Consider the following 25671-nt stretch of genomic DNA (forward strand, 5'->3'; position numbering starts at 1 on the left):
CCAAGGGAATGTATTACTGATAGTGGAATGAAAATATCAGGTTAGCCCAATAGTACAGAGTGCTATGAACACCTAGGCATGCAAGTTGTAAATAATAAGGCACTTTCCTTCTCTTAAAAAAAATAAAATTTTTCATATAGACATATTTCACAAATTTCTTTAACAGCTTCCAAACTGACTTAAAACTATTTCTAGGTGATACATTTAAAGATGGTTCTGGACATTTATAACTCTAACCACCCAAGTTTGTATCATAGTTTTAATATTAATAATATTTTATTTTCCAGAAAAAGAAACATCAGCAATACACAATGCTTCCCAGAAGCTGTACTCACCTGAAACCCCACAATGAGAATGATCATAGGTGTGTCGTTGCTGAAGAGCAGACTTTTTGTAAATAACATGAGGGTGGCCATTTTCATAACTAAAATGTTTGGAATCCTCTGTAGTGTTCTTTAGAGGCTCAATAAAATATTCTTCATCTTCTGTAGCAATAATACCATGCTAAAAGAAGGAGCAACAAAGGATTTACCTAGAAGGGTCATTTTAAATAAATAATTTTTATGACCAAGAATAAAAGATAATTTCTCCTCAAAAAAGTTAAAACACATGTTAATTTAAAATTCGTGTATTTTCTATATTAAGTAAAACATTATGTAAATTTCTTCATGTTTTAAGAAGGGCAATTAAATACCTGCACATGCTCTGCAACTGAATACCTGTACATATTCTGCAATGTACTAAATATGTCAAATACCATTTTCTCAACAATTTTTCAAGTAGCAGAGATGTTTATAAAAACTTAGTTCCTTTCCAAATTGTACTTAACTTCATTTTCTGTGCTTAGGTATAGCTTGTTATTAAGTTTTACACAACGCAAATGGACAAGGGGCTGGAGATCATCTTCAGGATCAGTCCCTGAGTGTCAGTCTAGTGGAAATCTCTCCTTCCCTACAGCCTGAATGCTTTACAACTGAATGTAAAGCACTCCCAAATTTAGTAGAAGTAAAAGCTTTAGAAGGTTGCAAGATCCCTGAATGACCTCTTCTAAAACAGTCTGATGCAAACACTAACACATGGCAGAAGTGGATTTCTCCAGTAATAACCATGGATTTGAGGTTTATTAATTAGTGATATATTAACTAATATGTTCTTATTTAAGATGATCCCTTTTGGATATAAAGTAACAGGCCAAGAAATCAAGAAATCATATAATGCTGGATATATAGAGGAAGGAAAAACAATTGCTGGAATTCAAGAAGAGCTCCTGTTTCCCACAGCATTACACCATTTGATGCCTGTTTAGTCACATTCTATTCAGCTGTGATATCTTTATTTTAAAATACTTATTTGTTTTATGTAAGTATACTGCTGCTGCCTTCAGACAACAGAAGAGGGCATCAGATTCCATTACAGATGATTGTGGGCCACCATGTGGTTGGTGAGAATTGAACTCAGGACCTCTGGAAGAGCAGTCATTGCTCTTAATAGTGGAGCCATCTCCAGCCCCCCCCCCCCCCCATTGTCATATCTTCAGTTTCTGGGCTTCAATGGAGTGGCATCATTCTCCTCTTAGCTAAATTAGAACTTACTATCAACATCACTTATATTCCAGTTAATGCCACACTGTTGCAGCTCAAATACTGAAGCTTTAATTAAGTGTGGTACAATGTTTCCACTACATATTTTATTTCTCAACTAAACTACTTGCTTTCTTTGAGAAAATCATTATGTCTTACATATTTTTGTATCAGTTACACACAGAGAATGTGTCTCATATGGAGTAGGTTTAAATAAAGTTTGCTAGTAAAAAATAAGATGAGAAGAGTTACCTACATGAAAAATAAAATGCCACTAAATAAATAAATAAGAACTCTATTCTTAGCTAATCCTGCTTTCCTAAGTATGTCATATGAAAATATGACTCTAAATACCATTTAACACCAAATAAAATGCAAACTCTATGAACTTAATTTCTTCACCTAAAAAAAGAAAGAATTAGTCTAAATTATTTTAAGACTGCATTCTGAGGAACTCTACATGATTTGGATTCTAGGGCTCAAAGTCAGTATATTTTTATTAATCAGTGTACTAAGTTTCCAAATAATATTTCATATGAGAAAAAGATTTTTTTCTCTAAAAAGAAAAAAAAATTGAAAAGATCTAATCCAAGTAATCTCTAAAGTCCTTTTGATGTCTAAACTTTTATGATTCTATTTAGAAAAATTTATTTTAACTACTACATACTTAGAAAGATAAGACATAATCAGACATTATGTTATATGTTTTATAACATATGCTATAACTTACAGAGCAGATTGGCAGTGTCCCACCACCTACATGAAATGAGTAGAGGAATAAAAAATAAAAAAAATACAGAAGCCCTTAGTAAGTTTATATTATTTTTATTATTGTTTCTATCCCTTTGGGTAATAGTACTTCTATTAAATATGAACAATGAGGAATAACTTAATGCACTATTAACAACTTCAAAACCTATGTAAAAATTACTTTACCAGGTAGTTTAACAACATACTAGAAAACTAGGCATAGTGTTTTTAAAACACAGGCAAGCTTTATTAAGACTTCTGATCAGAAGAAAGTGTAGGACAGAAATCTAGGGTTAGGCCCAGAAAGGCTAGGGCACTGGAGTCATACTGGTCTATTAACAGGATTGTATTGAAAGCCTTGGATGAATAAAACAAAAAACAAAAAAACTCAGATTATTGAGGGAAATAAGATTCAAACCTGGTAAGTAAGAAACAAGAAGGAAAACAAAACCTGTAAAAATGAAAATATGCTGAAATGGCATTTCAAAGGTTTTAAATAGTATGTGTCCTATAAAATATTTCTACATATCTCGTTTAATCTTAATACCTCACTGAAGTAAGCAATATGATTAGCTTTACTCACATGCACACGACCAACACCACCAAAATAACAATCATTGGTCATCAATATCTCTCAATATCAATGGACCCAATTCCTCAATAAAAAGACACAGACCAACAGAATGGATGGAAAAACGAGATTTAGTCTGCCTCATACAACAAACACATCTCAACATCAAAGATAGCCATTACCTCAGAGTAAAAAGTTGGAAAAAGATTTTTCCAAGCAAATGAAGCCGAGAAGCAAGTTGGTGTAGCTATTCTAATATCTGACAAAATAGACTTCCAACAAAAATTAATCAAAAGAGATTGAAAAAACTTCATATTCATGAAAGAAAAAATCTACCAGGATGACATCTCAATTCTGAACATCTATGCCCCCAAAACAAGCACAACAGAAGGAGACTGCAAGAAATAATTAAACTGAGGACTAAAAATAAACAAAGAGAACAATACAAAGGATCATTTAAAGATTTGGTTCTCTGAGAAAATAAACAAAATAGACAAACCCTTATCCAAACTAAGTAAAAGGCAGAGAAGTGCCCAAATTATCAAAATCAGAATTGAAAATTGTGACCTGCAATTCATACTTGGATATATTGTATAGTCTTCTAGAATGGTGGCCATTCTTCTCTAGCTTCTTATGGTTCATTACCATTTCAAAAGTCATTGAAATATTTTAAATATATTAAATATATTTTATAACAGTTAAGAATATTTTCAGTGATTCTATAATAATGTTAATATTTTCGTAATAATAATGACAGTTTAGAAATAAAATAATTGTAACATAATACAATATGAATATATTTAACTCATACTGGAATAAGAATACAGCTACCACTACTGCCATATAGTTTTGTCATTTGTATTTTCTGATTAAAGACATTTATTTTTTAGTGGGAATTAGTGTGATTTCAAAAAGACCCCTTCTTAGTTGGCAGCTTGTTGCTATAGGCTGTGGGTGAACTGTATACTCAGGAAATTTCAGTAAGTGCCATTCGACTAGATTGTGAGTGTTGGAAGAAAATTACCTCTACACTACACTGCAAAACTTTACAGAACTGCACATGGTATTCAGCAAGGTGAAAACCTGGCTAGTGCCAGAGGTGAAAACCTGGCCAGAGTGTGCAAGGAAATACAGATAGATTCCAAGCAGTACATCCAACATTAGAATGGGCAACCCAGGAGTGTGTCTGACATTCAACTGGATTCCTATAGGACTCAATGACATGAACAACATCTGTGACCTAATATATAAAGGACTGCTATTAATGTGACCAATATGTCACACATTCTCACAAAGGATGGCCCTAAGGTAAGAACAACATTCATAGTCTAAGGCCTGAAGTGCCTGTATGACCAATATCTATGATTTGATCTGTAAATAACTATGGATAGAACTAGCATCTATGACCTGACTTTATAAAAGTCTGCCCAGCAAAAAAGAAGGGATGCTAGAGAGATGGCTCCATGTTTAAGTCACTGATTGTTCTTTCAGAGGACACAAGTTCAATTTCCAGCACCCATATGGTGGCTCCAAATTACCCACAGCTACATTTCCAGGGAATCTGATACCCTCTTCTGGCCTTCACAGGCACCAATCACACAGATAATAAACAGGCATACATGCAAGCAAAACGCTCATATATACATATACAGATCCACACATACATACATATACATATATTATAGCAATAAAGTAAGTTTTTAAAATACTACCCAGGAGTATGAGAGGCACCTGGGAATCTGGAAGAAACTGGGAGAATCAAGGCTAAAACCAGCAATCAGATGACATAATTCTCATATCAAGCTTTCAAAACTTCATAGTAGCTCCCTTTATTAAACACCCAATGTTTTGAAGTTTGTTCTATCCTTTGTACTAATACTTTCTGCCTCACACTATTTTTCTCTTCTCCTTTTCTCTATTTTTTTCTACATCAAATTTCTTTGGTAAGTTTTCTCAAAGAACATAAATACCTGCTTTATGGGGCATTTGTATCTTAGCATTCTAAGACCTCAAACAATATAAAGTTATCTAATTGAATTGCATTTGTGTGTGTATGCATGCATGCGCATGTGTATGAGGTTTGAGACATGGTCTCTCTACATAGTTCTGGAACTCACTATTGAGACCAGGCTGTTCCCAAATACAGAATTTGCCTCTGCTTGTGCCACCACCCTGGCCCTGACTGCATTTTTGATGTTTTTTTTTTTAATTCTACCTTTAGCCAAATTCATACATACACACACACCCTTTTGTTCCATCTTTCTATTTACTTTTCTCTGCTCCATATTTTCTCTGTTAATTCAATACTAACTAATAGTCTTACTCTGCTTCATTCCTTTTAGCATATCCACAATAAATAATATCTTCATATACATTAGTGTTTCTTTACTTCCTAAAGTGACTGGAGTTTAAAGGGTTTGTTTGTCATTTGACTATTGTGGATCTATCCTTTGATAGTGACTGTTTTTTCAGAGTAAACTACTTTCAGACTACGTCATGTTCCTTAAACACAAATCTAGCTCAACCCTACTTTATAACACATTCCCTCTATAGCCCTTCAAACACTTCCGTTGGAAAAAGAGGTGGGAAAAATATCCAACAGAGGACTGTTTCCTATCAGAGATACATGAGCTTCAATACAAAAACACAACATAAATGAAAATCAAAGGCAATATGACTCCAAAATTAACTAAACGTACAATGGTCTTCTCCAGTGACAGCAAATATATGAAAATCTAGACAATGGATTCAAAGAAATAAATGTAAGCATTTTAAAAGAATTCAAAGTGTACAAATAAACTACAGAACAAATTCTGAGAGAAAATATAAAGGAGTTGAATGAAATATGTTAATATAAGATAGGTCCTCAATACATGTTGAATGTGAAATTAAAGAAAGGGAAATTCTGGAAGAAAAGTACCTGAAATATTAGAAATAAAATATTCAATAGGTCAATTAAAAGCTACACAAGTAACATCACCAGTAGAATTAATCAAAGAGAGAACAGAATGCCAAGGCTAAAAAGCCAATGTAAATTAACTGAAACAAAGATGAGTTAAAGAATAATGGAACATTTGAGCTATACAGGACACAATGAAAATCAATGCATGAACATAAAAAAAGAATTTCATGTTAAAGGCATGAATTTCTTGAAAAGTATTTTCAAGAGAATGCCTCAAATCCAAGAAAGAAAATGCTCATCCAAGTATAAGAGGTATTTTGATACCAAATATACAAGACCATAGAGGACCATTCCCATGATCTATTATAGTTAAAATATTAAAAATACAGAGCAAAGAAAGTACATTTAAAACTGCAAGAGAAAAAACATAAACTCAAAAGGGTGGGACCATCAACAAAATCTTAAAGGCCATAGGACTAAGAATGATTATTATAAGCTCCAATAGAGAACAACTGAATACTATACCCCGCAAATCTATCATAATCAAAAAAGAAAGAAAAACTTTCCATGATAAAAACCAGCTAAAGGAATTAATGAGCATTAAACTAGATCTATAAAAGATACTTGAAAGAATCCTTCTAACAGTTAAGAAAGATAAATACATCTATAAGGCTCTATGAAACAATAAACCATACTAGGTCATTAACTAATGAACAGAAAAACAATAAATAAAATAAAAATAAGAACACAACAGGAATTAACACATACTTTCAATGATTACTCTCAATATTAATAACTTTCATATCTCCAATCTGAAGAAAAAGACTGGATTTAAAAAGGAAATTTACATGTGTTACATTTACAATCAAGAGTAAATGAAACTTTAAGGTGAAGGATGAAAGTATCCAAAGCAAACAGAACAAGAAAAAAAACAGTTATCTAATACCTGAGGAAATAGACTTCAACTCAAAATTAGTCAAAAGAAATAAAGAAGGTCACTTTATGTTCAATGAGCAACCCATCAGAAAGACACTGCAATTTTAAACATGTTCCCCAAACATAAGTAAACTCAACAACATGAAATAAATACTAGTAGATTTACAGACACAGATTAACATCAACAAAATAAATGTGGGGAACTTTAATAGCCCATTTTTAGTAAAAGCTCATCTTATCAAAAGAGAAAGAAAGAAAGAAAGAAAGAAAGGAAGGAAGGAAGGAAGGAAGGAAGGAAGGAAGGAAGAAAGAGAAACAGAGAAACATCAGAGTTAAATAGCATCACAGATCAAATAGGGCTATCAAGCCTCTACAGGGCATCCTACCCAACACTGCTGAGTACAGATCTTCTGAGGAATTTATGGAACATTCTCTAAGATACATCATAAATATGACACAATTGGGAAAATCTATAGGATTTATCTTACCTTGTCTGACTATAATCAAGTACAAATGAAAACCAACACCAAGAGAAGTTACATAATGAATGCAGAATCATGGAGAGTGAGCAACTAATTACTAGATGACAAAAAAAGTCATCAATAAAATCAAGAGGGCTATGTAAGCATTCCTAATTCAAATGAAAATGAGAATACACCATGTCAAAACCTATAAAAAAAAACAGTCCTAAGAGGAAAGGACAGAACTACAAGTACCAGCATTAAAAACTCAGAGACTTCAAATAAATAGCTTACAATGCTAATTGTGGCCTCTGGGTCAAGGGAAACAAGAAAAAGCCAAACACAAAATAAGCATATGGGAAGAAATAATTAAGATGAGGTCAGAAATCACTGAAATGGGCAGGAAAACAACAAACCTACAGCATAACTTTTCATCTAAGGCCCAGGGATAATAACAGAAGAGGGGGTTAAGAGTCAAAGGAAAGGGAAGTCTGCTGTGACATTATGTTTTTTAGAAATGCAGAGAAGCTCCATCCTTGAAATCTTACCAACATGGCTGCCTAAACAAGACCTAAACAAGGGCATTACCAATAGACATGCTAACATGGAAGAGGAGCATCTCCTGGGGCTCAATTCTAAACAAAGAACTACAGGTAACTAAGGAATGCCGAGACTAGGAGAAATTGGATTCTCCGATACCAAGTCATTAGCCCTGAAATCATATATATACAAGTAATATTATATACACTGAGCAAGTTGTATTTATATATTTAGAAATATACATTCATATTTACATATATATTTACATATATAACAGCTATTACAAGAAATAGAGACCAAGGATTAAATTTGAGAGAGAGCACAGGAAGTGTGGAAGGAGAAAAAGAAAGAGTAAAATGATGTAATAGTATGTTCATTTCAAAACGTATATTTTCAAAATGTGTATATACTTAATATATACACACATATATGTATACACACACACACATATATATATATATGTATATATATATATGTATATATACATATATATATGTATATTTAAAGAACAAGAAAGTGGTCACATACCTAGACACATTCTAAAAGTCCTGAACCAAGACCGAATAGAGAATATGTATACATTCACTAAGAAAAATTTAACATATTTTTAGTTCAAAAATAAAATAAAAGTAACAAACTTCTGTCACCCAAAAATGAATCAATAATTTTCAGAATTTTAAATATTTTCCTTAATTATATAATACCATATAAATAAATTGATGTTGAATCTATCACCACTACACAGTTTGTACAGAACATGATTTCCTAACCTAACATTTCACTATCAGCTAATTACTACGAAGGTAACATAAAGTCACTTTAAATTAGACAAAAACTCAGAAATCATACTTTTCAAGTGCTGTTCAAGGTAGGTATTTGAAGATGTTCCCTCAACAAACTAGAATATAAACCCAGAAAAAAAGGTGTGATTCTAACCTAGGAACAGGGAAACATCTTAAGATCATAGTAGTTCAAGAATTAATTAACTAGTAGGCTCCAAGTAAAATGCCTCTACTAATAACAGAGTTATATACCCCAAGCAATAAATACAAGAAAATACATGGTACTGGCCAGACAGTAAAGAAATTGTAGCTTTTTCTCTGAATGACAAAATAGTCATTGCAAGTTGGAAAATATACAAAAAATATGGATAAGAAAATTGGTCCAACACTTGCAGAATAATTGACTGATTATATCTGCCTAGACAGAATAATCAGCCCTTAATAATTCTGCAGCACTAAGGTCTGTCAGATGATCCTGGGCCAGAAGACTGAAGATCGGATGCTCCTACGTTTTGTAGTAGAGGGAGTGTCCAGGTGTTCAGCGGTCTCTATAAATTGGCTAAGGTTTAGAAGCTATGCTTTGTGCTTCCCATAATTTCAGTTAACTCAGTCATTCTGGATTTCTGACGGGGCTGAAAACTTATAGTCTCATAGCCAATCCTGGCTATTTACCTTGAGAGAAAAGATTTGAGTGGATGGTTTTCAGCTGACATTCATTCTAAAGCCAAGGAAAAAGCCAGGTTCAGAACTAAGTGTTTTAGTTAGGATAGATGACAGAGGTTCTGGTTAGTCAACAAAATGATGGACTGGGTATTAGGACTATCTTGTACCTCACTGGTACAAATTGGCATAATTATGCTCTAATTGTATTTTGAGAGAAAAGTTTTATTTTAACAGGAAGGGTGATATGTAGGAGGAGCTAAGGTGGGAGAAGTACTGAGAGGAAGAGAAGGAGTAAGGAAAGGAGGAGACGGAGAGGAGAAGCTAGGTGATGAGAGAGAGAAAGGAGGGAGACAGGGTGGCAGATGTTCAGGTATCTTCACCAGTCAAAGATAGTTGATATATCTAGGTTGGGTAGTGGGTTACACCTCTGATTGAGCATTACCAAACTTATAAAGCCTTTGATTAACATTTTTTTAAAAAGTGTATAAATGCAAAAAGAAAAAGGGGGCATGGGATAGGGGTTTCCTAAGGAGGGGGGGAATGGGGAAAGGGGATGGCATCTAAAGTGTAAATAAAATATCCAATAAAAAAATGAAAAAAAAGTTAAAAAAAAAGTTGTGTTAGCTCTTACAAAAGTAACTAAACATGCCAACAGGCTGTGAGAAACTGTTCTTATGCAAGTCTGTCTTTAACTAATTAAATGTATGATTCAAAAAAAGAAAGAAAGAAAATTGGTCCAGATAAAGGCAGAATAAACTACAATATATTTCCAAACCACTGCTAAGCAGTAGTGTTAGAAATTTTCCATTTGGTGCAAGGATTCTAACACTAAAAGTGTGAGAAGACATTATTTTAAAATATTAGTAACCAAAGAAAGGAGATGTGCCCCTAATCCCAGACCACGTGAGGCTAAAGACAGTCAGCTCTATCAGCGTGGGCTACAAAGTGGTTCCAGGTTAGCTAGGCTGCACAATGAGTTGAAAGTAATAATACCTACAAAGTAAGGTTTGTTGTTTTTTTGGGGGGTTGTGTGGTTTTTTTGTTTGTTTGTTTGTTTTGTTTTGGGTTTTTTTTTTTTTTTTTTTTTTTTGAGACAGGGTTTCTCTGTATAGCCCTGGTTGTCCTGGAACTCACTCTGTAGACCAGGCTGGCCTCAAACTCAGAAATCCACCTGCCTCTGCCTCCCAAGTGCTGCAAAGTAAGGTTTTTAAAAACCACTTATGAGCATATTCAATTTGATTAAAAGTAAAATGATACAAAAATAAAAACAAAAGGGAAGTTATTAAAAGTTAGAAAAGATAAATGCAAAAGTAGATATTTACATAGTTTGAAAACAACTAGTCACAAATTCCTTTTTAATTGCCAAGGAGAAAGTACTAACCTTAGTACACAAACCTGGAAGATCACATCTTAATCAAGTAAACAAAGTTACTTAACATAGACCTTGTGTAATTTCAATAAAGAAGTAAAACAGACCCACAGACCACATGAAGCTCATGAAGAAGGAAGACCAAGAGGGGATGCCTCAGTTCTACTTAGAACGAGAAATAAAAATGCTCAAGGGAGCAAATAGGGAAACAAAACATGGAACAGAAACTGAAGGAGGGGCCATCAGGAGACCTTTCCACCTGGGTATTCACCCCATGTACAGCCACCTAATCTAAACACTGTTGTGGATGGCTGGAAGTGCATAATGTGAGGAACATGATATAGCTGTCTCCTTAGAGGTCAGCCAAAGACTAAAACACTCAGAGGACAATGTTCACAATTAACCACTGATATGATCAGGGGTTTCCCAATGGAGAACTTAGTGAGAGGACTGAAGGAGCAGAAAGGGTTATTGACCCCAGGTGGAAAGCAACAATACCAAACAACCAGAGCCCCCCAGGGTCTAAACCACCAGCCTGGGAACACATAGGGAGGGACCCAAGACTCCAGAGGTATATGTAGGGGAGGATGGCCCTGTCAGACATAGGTGGGAGAGGAGTTTCTTGGTCCCATAAAAAAAAAAAAGAATGAAAAATGAATGAATGAACACACAGTGGGGGGGGGATGTGAGGGCGGGGAGGGGATAGTGAGGGGGGTAGGTGTGGTCACTGCCTCATAGAAGCATGAGGAGGGGGATGGGATAGGTTTCTGGGTGGTGGGAGGAAGTAGGCTAAGGGGATAAAATCTGAAACGTAAATACTACAACCAATTTTAAGAAGCGGGGGGGAAAAAAGTCTTCAGAACCAACATCTTTTAAAAAAAAAAAAAAGTCAGCCCCCTGGGGGTGGGAAATTTTTTTTTTCTTTTCTTGATACTAAAACTTGTTCTGAGAATTGTATATTGCAGAATACACAGCCTTCGTGTATCTACTCATCAAGCACACTGAGCAGACCTGCCCAAACCTCTGATGTCCTGGAATTCCATCTGGATTCAGTGAAGACATAGCATCAGAGGCTTATCAACTTACTCTCCCCCTCACCCCTCTTCTAAAATCTCAACGCCCTTAATCAGCTTGAAGAAGTTAAAGAAGAGTCAGCGGCCCTATTCCCTGAGCTTGGGGACTAATGTGGTTAATAATGGTCTGTCTTTCTAGGGAAAAGTAGTGGTTTTGTTGGAACAGGGGGGATTAGCTAGGACTTACTGCATAGCCATAACCTACTGGTAGAAATCTGTATAATTATTATCAAGATGAAGTTATAAATTCTTAAATGGTACAAAATTTACTTTGATCTCAAATTTAAGGTTTTCATTGGTACGAGCCTCTTATTAATATAAAAATGAGATGAATATTGATACACTCATGGGCATTGTGCCTGTATAACACATTTAGGAATACAATGCCTAGACCCAGCCCTTTTTTAACTTTTTTAACTGATTTGGGATGGTTAACCTATGAGTTAAGGGACTATAGCAAATTCATATTTTTGAGTTTATTGTTAGGGTGCTTTCCATATTTTACTTAGAAATAGCCGAGAGGAGTTAACAGAAAACAGTCCAGGTTACCTTACATGGATAGTTGGTTTTCAAAACATCAGAAGTCCATAGAACTGATGCTACAAATATTTATATATTAATGTTCATATTGATTAGAGACCTGTCTGCTCCTGACAGCTTCCTGTCGTGGATTCTAAGAAGAAATTGAGCATCCTTGGAGTTACTCCAGTTGTGTGGTAACAGCCACTAGGCAAGAATTGCCTCTCTCCATCTACAGACAAATTACTGTCCAGAAAAGGACACACATGCAGAATAGTCGACTGATTATATCTGCCTAGACAGAGTAATCAGTCCTTAATAATCCTGCATCACCAAGGTCTGTCAGATGATTCTGGGCCAGAAGGCTGAAGATTTGATGCTCCAACGTTCGGTAGTATAGGGGCTTTTCAGGTGTTCAGAGGTCTCTATAAATTGGCTAAGTTTTAGAAGCTATGCTTTGTGCTTCCCACAATTATAGTTAACTCAGTCATTCTGGATTTCTGACGGGGTTGAAAACTTATAGCTATTTACCGTAAGAGAAAAGATTTGAGTGGATGGTAGTCAGCTGACATTCATCCTAAAGCCAGGTTCAGAACTAAATGTTTTAGTTAGGATAGATGACAGAGGTGCTGGTTAGTCAACAAAATGATGGACTGGGTATTAGGACTATCTTGTACCTCACTGGTACAAATTGGCATAATTATGCTCTAATTGTATTTTGAGAGAAAAGTTTCATTTTAACAGGAAGGGTGATGTGTAGGAGGAGCTAAGGTAGGAGGAGTACTGAGAGCAAGAAAAGGAGTAAGAAGAGGAGGAGGAGAAGGATAGGAGAAGCTAGGTGATGAAAGAGAGAAAGAGGGGGGAGACAGGGAGGCAGATATTCATGTATCTCCACCAGTCAAAGATAGTTGTTATATCTAGGTCGGTCAGTGGGTTACACCTCTGATTGAACAATTCCAAACTTATAACGCTTATGATTAACATTCTTTTAAAAAAATGTATAAATGCAAAAAGGAAAAGGGGGCATGTGATAGGGGTTTTCTAAGGGGGGTGGGGGGGAATGGGGAAAGGGGATGGCATCTCAAGTGTAAATAAAATATCTAATAAAAAAAAAAGAAGTAAAACAGAAAAGTGTTTATGAATGGAAAGAGAATGAGACAGAAAGAAGTCATGAGAACTGATGGATGACTTATTCTATCGCAATCATAGAAAAGGTTCTACTTCCAAACTTATTGTCAATTTTGACTCATCAAAAAGTATCTTTCACAATTTCAGTCAGCTATATTAATGACACTCATTAATTCTTGTAGATTTTTTTTTCAAAATTTCAAATATATTCCCAAATGCTACTAGATAATTTTAACCTTTATGTTCTTAAGTTGGTAACAATTGTTCTCCAGAAATTTTCTCTCATTTTCTTCTCTGGTCCAGCACTTGTCTAAGCCCTCCTTCTTGACAAATTTCTTTTTAATTTATATATATACTCTGTCTTCATGCATGCCAGAAGAAGGCATCAGATATCATTACAAATGGTTATGAGCCACCATGTAGTTGCTGGGAATTGAACTCAGGACCTCTTGGAGAACAGCCAGTCCATCGATTCAATCCTGTCATATAAGCTTTTACACAAAAGATAACTCAGAGCCATTTCCAATTGCTTTCTCCTATTCATCTCGCATCTAGTTCACTTTTACTTTAAATTTAAAGCTATAATTAAGTAACCATTGTGTATTATCTGCCTTTGTATCTGCCTGAGGATTAAAGATTAATATGCTCCTTTGATTAACCTTTTTAAAAAATTGTATAAAAGCAAAAAGGAAAAGGGGGCATGGGATAGGGGTTTTCTAGGGAGGGGAAATGGGGAAAGGGGATGACATCTGAAATGTAAATATAAAATTTAAAAAAGGAAAATAAAAAAGATTAATATGCTGCAAATCTAAGTCTTCTCAACAAAACATGATTCAAATTCATTTTCTCTTCAGTATTAAAGGCTATAGTCTGAATTGGTCTTTATTATCTTCTATATGTTTGAACTCATTGTACTACCAACAACCCTATCTCCTGAAATCTCATAAAGAAGCAAGTTTTAGCTTTTTTTTCTATATTTCCAATTGGTTTATTTCATCAGTCTATTAAAAGTAGCAAAGGCATAGTTAATGAGTGAAGGACTTGGTTAATGATCAGATCAGTATTTTTCTATGATCATTAACATGGGGGACATTTTAACATTTAAGAAGTTTTAAAATAAATTTGTGTGTTTAATACATATATACATATACATCATATACATACATATACACTTTTAACCTCCAGATAACATGTCAGACTAGAGGCTATCTTTGTGTGAGAGCATGAAGGAGAGACAGAATTATATATATTTTTCCCCAAAAAAGAAATAAAGAAAAAAATAACTTTGTAAGTTCATAGAAGTGAAAAGGTAAGGGGAGAAAAACTGACTCAGTGAAACAAGCACAGCACAATCTCAGCCCTGAAGTTCCTTGGATGCAGAAGACTCAATAGCTACTTCAAAGGTAAGGCAATGACTTCATGAATTCTTAGGCAAATGGATGGAACTAGAAAATATCCTGAGTGAGGTAACCCAGTCACAAAAGAACACACATGGTATGCACTCACTGATAAGTGGATATTAGCAGAGGGAAGGGGGATAGGATAGGGGATTTCTGGAAGGGAAACCGGGAAAGGGGATAACATTTGAAATGTAAATAAATAAAATAACCAATTTTAAAAGGGGGTAAAGCAAACAAATGTAGAGAGTCCTATCCTCAGAGAAGCCCACAACCCTCCTAAGCCTCAAATGCAGATATGAATTTCACTGGGTCAGTGATCCTACCAATGAACAGGTTAGTGTCAGATAGAAATATCATTTTGTCAAGCTACATGACTCTAGGATAATGGATGAACAACATCTTCAGAATATATTAAAAACCAAGCAAACCCTAGAGCCCAAGACCAAGCAACATACACAGGCTGGTGGTGTTGGCCTGCCACAGCACTGCAGTAAGGATATGTCCAGAAAGTCAGTTGTAAGGAAAATGACAGCCAGATCTGATAGGCAAAAGTGTTCAGATGGCAGAGGGCAGACTCAATCTGGGAAATACATAAAGGGAGATAGACCAGTGTCTGACCAAGGAACTGTAATTTCACAGCTCTGACTCCGAGGCCAGCTCGAGTATCTAATTCTGGAGCCATCTAATTGTCATTCATTTCTCTTGAGCCCAAGAATGAAATTTTAGGAATGTATATGATACACATGGCATCATCCTTCCACCAGCAAGCCTTGAAAGTATGAAAGCAGATCCTTTTTGGTTACTCCCATACATCCAACATACTTGGAGATACCAACCCAGCTGAAATAGCTACTCAAGGGGTATAATCTAGAGAGTATCAGAAAGATCCATGTTCAGCGAACCGGCGGTGGCGCAGACCTTAAGGCATCCGCCTGCAGAGGGCGTGGGTCCCTCTGTGCTCTCTCTCTGACCTGCATGTTCAAATCCCGCTAGCTCCCGCTGGTCTCCTCCCACGTCTCGTGGGAAAAAAAGAAAAAAGAAAAAAAAGAAAGATCCATGTTTCAGCCCAGTCTATAGAGTGCAAAACTCGTTATGGTCAACAAAGGCACCTGAGAGCAAAAGAAACATTGATTGCAAAGATGGCTCTGACAGACATCAGATACGTGTCCAATTCAAACTGAACAAGACCACAGACCAAGATCAAATGACTCCACCATTCTTCTATAAATATGGCTCACAATTTCCAGCCCATTTGTGAGTACCCAAAGAGAAACTGCTACACCATATCCTTTGCTTCGTTCCTCCTTTTATGTTTAGCAGGATTTTACTTTATTATTTTTTTTAAATTTCCAGTCATAATTCTTCCCAATACATCCTTCTAATTTTGTTCATATATTTTTTCCATTTTGGCAATTTTCCACTTGGGCGATTTTTTCCATTTTCTTTGTTTTTTTTAACCTATATTTTATTTATACATTCTCTGTATTTAGTAGTATTTTGACTATATTAACTACTTTTAAATGCTATTATACAATTATTCTTATTCTGTTTTTCATAGTCATCTAGTTATGGTTTTTAAACTCCTTGAGCAGAGGGAAGTATTTTCTTCTTTATTTTTTTCTGTTTTCTAATGTCTTTCCCTTTTCTCAACCCCTCCATACATCCACCTCTACCCTGCTTCTTTCTTTTTTCATCTATGTAACCTTGCTTCTCTTTCTTTTTCTCCCTTCCTCAGTCTTCCTGTTAGGCCTAGGTAATTTTAAGCTTCATAACACACTGCCATTTAATTTTGGCATTTTCAGTGCTATTATCATTGATGACCTATTAGTTAACTGTTACTGATTATAAATATATCTATCTTATATAATTTGATATCATTCTTGCCACAGTGGTTCATTTTCACCTCTCCTGGTAATACTGGGGATTGAGCCCTCAGAAGTAAGTTGCCCTATAAGACATTGTTCACTCTCATTCACTTGTGCTCTCTCTCTCTCTCTCTCTCTCTCTCTCTCTCTCTCTCTCACACACACACACACACACACACACACAAACACACACACACACACACAAACACACCTGTCTTACACAGAGAGAATGAAAAAATGTGCATGCATCTTCAAGTACTTATCTCAAAGGCACTGAAATGTCACAGGAAAATTTCAAATTTTGTGTTTAAAAAAAGGTCAATGACGTGAAATGAGTATGTAAATAAACAGCAAAGCTAATACCAGGCTTCTTAGAGGGAAGTCAGCAACATGGAGGGAAATAGCAACAGAAGGGATAATAAGAATCAAGAATGTGGATGAAAAAAAGTCAACAACACTTCCGGTCTGGGCCCGAGCACTGAGCACTGAGCAGATCCCAGGTGGCAGCTCTGCCCCCAATCCCACAGAACCCAGAGCACTGAGCAGATCCCAGGTGGCAGCTCTGCCCCCAATCCCACAGAACCCAGAGGAAGCAGGCGTCCCAGGAGCTCTACCCCGAGCAGTATCTTAGGTAAGGAGAAAAGCAATACCAAACAGGGAGTAAATTGGACCCACTAGGACCCAGGAAGTCACACCTGACCCGGAGAACTGGTTCCTTCCGATCTGGGCCCGAGGACTGAGCTGATCCCAGGCAGCAGCTCTAATCCCAGTAGTAACACCCATCCCACACAGTTCTGATACAACCAAAATAATAAGAAAGACAGGCTCCAGTCAGGGACAGGGCAGGTAGCACTAAGAAGAGGCAGATGGCAAAAGGCAAGCACAAGAACATAAGCATCAGCAACCCAGGGTACTTGGCACCATTAGAACCTAGTTCTCCCACACAAGAAAGTCCTGAATTCCCCATATCACTAGGAAAGCAAGATTCAGATTTAAAATCCCTTCTAATGATGATAATAGAGGACTTTAAGAAGGACATAAATAACACTCTCAAAGAATTTGAGAGGAATACAGGTAAACAGATAGAAGCCCTTAAAGAGAAAACAAAAAAATCCCTTAAAGAATTACAAGAGAACATAACCAAACAGGTAAAGGAATTGAACAAAACCATCCAGGACACAAAAATGGAAGTAGAAACAATCAAGAAATCACAAAGGGAGACTACACTGGAGATAGAAAACCTAGGAAAGAAATCAGGAGTCATACATGCAAGCATCACCAACCGAATACAAGACATAGAAGACAGAATCTCAGGTGCAGAAGATACCATAGAAAATATCAACACAACTGTCAAAGAAAATGCAAAATGCAAAAAGTTCTTAACACAAAATATCCAGGAAATCCAGGACACAATGAGGAGACCAAACCTAAGGATAATAGGTATAGATGAGAGTGAAGATTCCCAACTTAAAGGGCCAATAAATATCTTCAACAAAATTACAAAAGAAAACTTCCCTAATCTAAAGAACGAGATTCCCATAAACATACAAGATGCCTATAGAACACCAAATAGACTAGACCAAAAAAGAAATACCTCCTGTCCCATAATAATCAAAACACCAAATGCACAAAACAAGGAAAGAATATTAAATGCATTAAGGGAAAAAGGCCAAGTAACATATAAAAGCAGACCTATCAGAATTACACCAGACTTCCCACCAGATACTATAAAAGCTAGAAGATGCTAGACAGATGTCATACAGACCCTAAGAGAACACAAATGCCAGCCCAGGCTACTATACCCAGCAAAACTCTCAATTACCATAGATAGAGAAACCAAGATATTCCACAACAAAACCAAATTTACACAATATCTTTCCACAAACCCAGCATTACAAAGGATAATAGTGGGAAAGCTCCAATGCAAGGAGGAAAATTATACCCTAGAAAGAGTAAGAAAGTAATCCTCTTTCAAAAAAATCCAAAAGAAGATAGTCACACAAAGATAAGTCCACCTCTAATAACAAAAATAACAGAAAGCAACAATCACTGTTCCATAATGTCTCTTAACATCAATGGACTCAATTCCCCAATTAAAAGACATAGACTAATTGACTGGATACATAAACAGGACCCAGCGTTTTGCTGTCTACAGGAAACCTACCTAGGTGACAAATACAGACTTTACCTTAGAGTAAAAGGCTGGAAAAACAATTTTTCAGGCAAATGGTCCTAAGATACAAGCTGGAGTAGCCATTCTAAAATCTCCAGCCCGAGAACACAAAGGAAGGGACTCAAGGCTCCATCTGTATAGGTAGTTGAGGGTGGTCTTGCCAGACATCAGTGGAAGTAGACGGCCTTGGTGCCTAAAAATTTGGATTCCCAAGTGTTGGGGAATTTCAAGAGCAGGGAGGCAGGATTGGGAGGATGATGGGAGCACATTCTCATAGTAATTGGAAGAAGGGGGATGGGGTAAGGGCTTAGCCAGCAGTGGAAGTGGACAGCCTTGGTGCCTGGAAGTTTGGATTCCCTACTGTTGGGGAATTCAAGAACAGGGAGGCTGGAATGGGAGAATGGTAGGAGCACACCCTCATAAAAACTCCCACAATTTATGGATTAGACATGACAGAGGCAGGCCGCCAGAAGACTAGATTCCAGAATTCAAACAAAAAATTATCTTGATACTAAAATTTGTTTTGAGAATTGTATATTGCAGAATACACAGCTTCGGTGTATCTACTCATCAAGGGAGCTGTGTAGACCTGCTTGAACCTCTGATGTCCTGGAATTTCAGCTGGATGCAGTGAAGACACAGTGTCAGAGGCTTATCAATTTACTCTTCCCTCAACCCCTCTTCTAATATCTCAACACCCATAATCAGCTTGAAGAAGTTAATGAAGAGTTGGCACCCCTATTCCCTGGGCTTGGGGACTGAGGTGGTTAATATTGGGCTGTCTTTCTAGGGAAAAGTAGTGGTTTTGGTGGAACAGGGAGGATTAGCTAAGATTTATTGCATAGCCATAACCTATTGGTAGAAATATATACATAATTGATATTAAGATGAAGTTATAATTTCTTAAATGGTACAGAATTTACTTTGATTTCAAATTTAAGGTTTTAATTGGTATGAGCTTCTTATTAATATAAAAGTGAGATTAATATTGTTACTCTCATAGGCATTTTGCCTATATAACACATTTAGGAATACAAAGCTTAGACCCAGTCCTTCTTTAACTTTTCTAATTTATTTGAGATGGTTAGCGTGTGAGTTAAGGGCCTATAGCAAATTCATGGCTCTGAGTTTATTGTTAGGGTGTTTTCTATATTTTATTTAGAAATAGCTGAGAGGAGTTAACAGACAACAGTCCAGATTGCCTTACATGACTAGAAAAAAAAAACTTTCCACAAATTGAAAGACCTCTACAATGAAAAATTTAAAGCACTGAATACAAAAAAAAAAAAAAAAAAATTAAAGATATCTGAAAATAGACTTCCCTTGTTCATGGATTAGAAAAATCAATATTGCGAAAATTTTATGCTACATACCACCTACCTACATCAATCTATTCAATGCAATACACATCAAAATCCTAATGGCATTATGTATAAAAGGAGAAAACAATCATAAATTTTTTATAGGAGAACAAAAGGCAACAGCTAAAATAAATCTCAGTAGAAGGAGTTATGCTGGCCATGTCACAATACCCGATCTCAAATATACTAAAGAGACAAACTTACAGTACTGGCAAAAAGTTGGTCTTTGGATCAGTGAAACTGAATAGAGGGCACAAAAATCAACTCACACAGTTATGCCCACATACACCCTAGCTGGGTTCCTACTGCTGTGATAAAACACCATAAATAAAAACAACTTGGGGCATAAAGATTTATTTCATCTTGCAACTTACAGATCATCTATCATCCAGGGCAGGAACTCTAGGTGGGAACCTGGAGGCAGGAACTGAACCTGAGTGGAACCCAGAGGCAGGAACTGAATCTGAGACCAAGAAGGAACACTATTTACTGGCTTGCTCATCTTGCTTTTTTATACAGCCTGAGTCTGCTGCCAGGAGATGAATAGTACACACCATCCACAATGGGATGGAGTGTACTATTAATGTACATTAATGTAGTGTACTATATTAATGATCAGTCCATAAAAATGTTCCAAAAGTGTGTTTACAGGCACATCTAATGAAATCATTTTCTCAGTTGAGGATTCCTCTTCTGAAATGACTCTACCTTTGTTGAGAAAATGTTAACATGTACTGTGCTAGGAAAATGGAATTTCTATACAAAAAAAAAAAAATGAAACTAAAACCATATTTCAATTTTCCCTGAAATACATCTAAAATAGATCAAATACCTTAATTAATATAAGGTCTGAAACTGATATTGCTATAGAAAAATACTTTAAAGACATGAGTAAAGGAAAGAGTTTTCTGAATACCACCCCAATAACACAATAATCTCAAGATTTGACAAATGGAATTAGGAATCTTCTATATAGCAAAGTAAGCAATCACCAGAACTAAAAGACAATGTACAGAATGGTAATGAATAAATATTTACTAACTATACATCAGACAGAGGGTATGTACCGTGCATATAAATCATTTAATCAACAATGATATAATGAATTGAACAGACTCCTTTTAATAGAAGAAACGCATATGTTCAATAAATACTGAAAAAGAGTTCAACATCCTCAGCCATTGGGGAAATGCATATAAGGAGTTCTTTAAAATATGTCCTATCCCAGGAGGATGGCTATGGTCCTGAAAAGTAACGCTGGCAAGGCCATGGGCAACAGGAGTCTATATACCCTGCTATGAGGAATACAAACTTGTATATGCCTACTATGAAATTCGGAATGAGGAACCTTCAAAAAACTACCAACATGACCCAGCTGTACTACTCATGTATATACTAAGTCAGTATGTAACAAAGATACCTGTACATCCACATTATAGTTGTCTGCTCACAACAGCCAGAAGATAAGATAAAATCAGCCTAGATGCCCACCAAAAGATGTTAAAGAAAAAGAAATGATGATAAATGCATACAATAGAATTTTCTCTTGCTATTAAGAAAGATGCAATTATGGCATTTTCAAGAAAATGGATACAACTACAAATCATTGTGTTAAATGAAATAAACCACATTTTTTTCACACATGCAGAACGCAATTTAAAATTACATGTATGTGCATGTGTGCTTGACTGTTTGTTTATGTCTGTTGATATCTCAGAAAACTAAAAATGGGATCCTGAGAGCAGAAGGAAAGGCTATGACCAGGCAACAAAATAATACATGTAATAGGAAATTTAAAGAAAGACAAACTGGGGGGGTGGGGGGGAAGAGCATGAACTGGCTGGAGAAGCAGCCCTGAGGAGGGCTGTCAAGGAGGGAATGAATTAGAATAAACTGTATTGATACACATGTATCCAGATTCCATTAGAGAACCCATTTATCTGTATACAAGCCAAAAAATTACTAAAATTAAAGAAACAAATACGTTACACATAAAACCCTAACATTGTTTATAAGAAAGCTAACAATAACACGTTTTTGTGAAAATTAAAACTGAATATTAAAGTAGTAAGTACTAATATTATCTCATTTTGCTAAGCAGTTGTAAAAAAAAAAAATGGAAACCTGAACAGAAATAAATAAATTTACTTCCCAATTACAGAGTTTTTCTCAAATTTAAAACTTATTTAAATTCTACTGTATTTACATTTATATCTCTATTCTTTCTTTTTTAAAAAGACTTTCCAGCAGTGTTTCTCTGTGTAGTCCTGGCTGTTCTGAAACTCACTCTGAAGACCAGGCTGACCTCAACCTAACAAAGATCCACCTGCCTCTGCTCCAAGTACTGGGATTAGAGGAGTGTACCACCACCAACCTGCACTCAGTCGCTACTTCTAAACGAATTCAAAATTCTGCCCTATGAAAATCATTATAAACATTATGAGGGCAAAGACAAAGGTCAGAGCAGCAGAAATGATGAACAAAATTAAACTATTATCTTTCTGCTTAAACCATTTACAGGTATATTTTAAGCCTAAGAAAGACATTTACATTGTGAACTTATTTTCCCATTAGAAACTTAAAATTATATTTACTTACCAATCCAACACAGTTGCTTAAAGCCACTTTAGTTGTACTATGTTGATCTTGCAAGTATCCTGTGTAGTGACAGTTGTCTAAAAAATCATGTTTCCACTGGGGTCCATCTTTCCCCCAATACTCTACTGTAAAATGTTTGGACACAAAATTTGTATTGAGAGTCAAGTTTAGGTGAAAGTGCTTGCCATAGGCTGAAAGTTTAAAAAATAATTTAGACACTGCCTGCTGTGGATCAAGAAGGTCCATACTCCGTCTTCTCCTTGAGTGTTTATCATTTTTCACAGTAAAGCTGAGAAAAGCTCCATTTTGATCAACTCTTATTGGAATAGTTAGCTGGTAGTGTTCAAGATAAGTCAGGAATTCCTCTTTGTAATCCCAAGGCAGAGGATCCGGAAAAGCACATGAAAGAAAAGAACATTTAACAGAACACAGAAGTAACACCATGAGCAATGATGGCAGTTGAGAGTATACATCATTTTATATGAGATATGAATGGAAAATGATATAGTAAACGAATGAAAAGGAAAATAAAAATTAAGTTTCAATAGTTTCATTTCTCAAAACAGCATTATTTAAAAAATTATTTGTGGACTAGTATTCTTTCTAAATTTAATTTTTAATTAAATTTAATTGGAGTATGAAAATCTTACATGAAAACTAAACAAAAACTACATATACATTTTTTTAAAACATGTTTAGCTCAGATAAAGGAACTTTGTTAGCTACCCAAATATGTTCATGGAGAATCTCTATGGCTATGGATAGTGTGTGTGGATAAGAATGTGAAAGGCTATGGTCACTTTAGAAACAAATATGACATTTCTTCAAAATATTATAAATTATCAGATAAATTCACTATAATTCTACTCCCAGGTACATACATACACACACACACACACACACACACACAAATCTGTGTGAATGCTTATACAAGGACTTTCATCACAGCCCAAGAAAAAAAATGATACAACATTCCATCACCTGATGATGACTAAGCAGGTTGTAATAAGCCAAATAATATTATTCTCTAAAAACAAAGGAAAGGAATGTAGCACTGTATGTGTTATTACATGTGAATGACCTTTCATAAAAACTGCCTCACCCCACCCCCCCCTTTTTTTTTTTTTTTGATAGCCCTTGCTGTCCTGGAATTCACTGTGTAGATCAGTTTGGCCTTAATCAAAGATCTGTCTGCCTCTTCCCAATGCTGGGACTAAAGGTGTGTGCCACCATGGCAAGTGACTTCTTAATCAAAGTTAATTTTCTAACATGAAAATCATTACTCTTAGTAAAAGAAGCCAATCACAGAAAGACTGAATATTACATAGTTCTACTTTGGTGAAATAGAGGCAAATCTCTAGAGATAAGAGTTGAAAGTGCCTTATAGAAGCAGGAGAAAGGGGGATGGGATAGGGTGTTGCTGGGTGGTGGTGGGGAATGGGGTAAGGAAATAAAATCTGAAATGTAAATATAATATCCAATTTTTAAAAAAGAGTTCAAAGTGTAGAAATTGCCTAGGACTAGGGAACTTAGGAGTGACTCTCAATGGGCACAGATTTTTGTTTTTAAGATTAAAATGTACTAACATTGATTATAGTAATACTGTACAGTTCTAAAACCTACTAACAACCATTGAGATGTAGTCTTTAATGGATGTATTATATATATTATATCTCAATAAAATTTTAAAAATCAATAGTATAACAAAAAATTAGAGAACAATTAAACATTTTTATTTATCTTTTATTTTATGTACACAAGTATTTTAAATCTTCATGTATGTATATTCAATTAACCATGTATTCAGCATGTATTCAATCAGTTTCCATGGAGACAAGACAGCATGATCTGGAGTTTCAGATAGATATGAACTGTCATATGGGTGCTTGTAGCTGAGCATGGATTCTCTGGAAGTTCAGTCAGTGTTCTTAACCACTGAGCCTTCTCTTTAGCCCCACAGGTTTTTTTTATTTCTTCCTGTACTACAATATAAATATTTGGATTCTGTCTGAAAGTGACACAGCTCAAAACTCTAGCAAGGAATGAGTCTATTAAGATTCAGAAGATAAGAAAAGCACCAGCTTGGAGTGTATCATCTTCTAAGAAAAACTGTCAACTCTTAGACCCAATAAAGCATTATCTCAGAAGGACAAGTGGAGCATCCTCTTAAAAATACCTTGGTTTTTTTTTTTTCTCCATCTGACTAAATATTCCCAAGAAACTATTTACCAAACTAAATATTCAGAGTGTTTATTTTGTGATCATTTCTGTTTCAAATTTCAAAATCAGAAATCCTACCTTGAGAACTATATGAGAGTCTGTGGTCACTATAAAATTCCGATGAGGCCATGATGAGGCTCAAAATCCAAGTCAACGTTTTCCACGAAATTTCCATAATTTGGAAAACTGAATGTTTTGGAGGGCTACCTATGAGCTAGAGAGTCACTAACATACCAATATCGAAGCATAACAATTTTAATTCTTTAAACCTTCTGCGAATGAGTTGTTAGACGCTCCACTGTTTAACAAGTACTCGTCCCCAACATCTTGCACTTTCTTCTCTGTCTGGATTCATTTTTCCAATCCAAAAATGAAGAAAATAATGTTGATGAAATTTTTTCATTAGCAAAGCTCAGAGTAATAGGTCACTTAAATATGGTAGCCACTTTTTAACCTACAGGGAAAAATATGAATTAACTGAAAAATATCATGAATGAACATATTTACTACAGATTAAAGAATAATTACCAAAGGACATAAATTCAAAATAACTTAATGTAGTTTAACACATTATCAGAAACCTGAATGGCTAGCAGGATAATTCCATGACAACTAAATAACCAAAGAAAGAACCTTGGAGCTAGAAATTATAGAGTGCTTTTTGATGCACAACGTTTTAGAAATCAAATTAAAAAAAAAAAAAAAAGAGGAGGAAGACGGCATGGGAAGAAATCTGAAGAGACTAATAATTCTTTTAAAAATAAAACTCTCAAGATAACA

At 35.4% G+C, this 25671-nt stretch overlaps 1 protein-coding gene across 4 annotated transcripts in view; it reads right to left on the bottom strand.

Moving 5' to 3' along the window:
• Positions 1 to 25671, bottom strand: part of Adamts6 (ADAM metallopeptidase with thrombospondin type 1 motif 6) — a 229315-nt gene that overhangs the window by 197243 nt on the left and 6401 nt on the right. For all 4 annotated transcript variants that reach the window (XR_013105084.1, XM_034523616.2, XM_076916239.1 and 1 more), the window contains exons 2-4: positions 24970 to 25345; positions 22672 to 23036; positions 336 to 504 (exon numbers count right to left, since the gene is read on the bottom strand). Coding sequence is in view for 3 of the 4 variants with exons in the window: in XM_034523616.2 (XP_034379507.1) it covers positions 336 to 504; positions 22672 to 23036; positions 24970 to 25066 (631 nt within the window). In the remaining variant the exon portion in view is untranslated. The remainder of the gene's footprint in view (positions 1 to 335; positions 505 to 22671; positions 23037 to 24969; positions 25346 to 25671) is intronic.

Source organism: Arvicanthis niloticus, chromosome 19 (genome assembly GCF_011762505.2).
Source record: "Arvicanthis niloticus isolate mArvNil1 chromosome 19, mArvNil1.pat.X, whole genome shotgun sequence".
NCBI classification, from domain to species: domain Eukaryota; kingdom Metazoa; phylum Chordata; class Mammalia; order Rodentia; family Muridae; genus Arvicanthis; species Arvicanthis niloticus.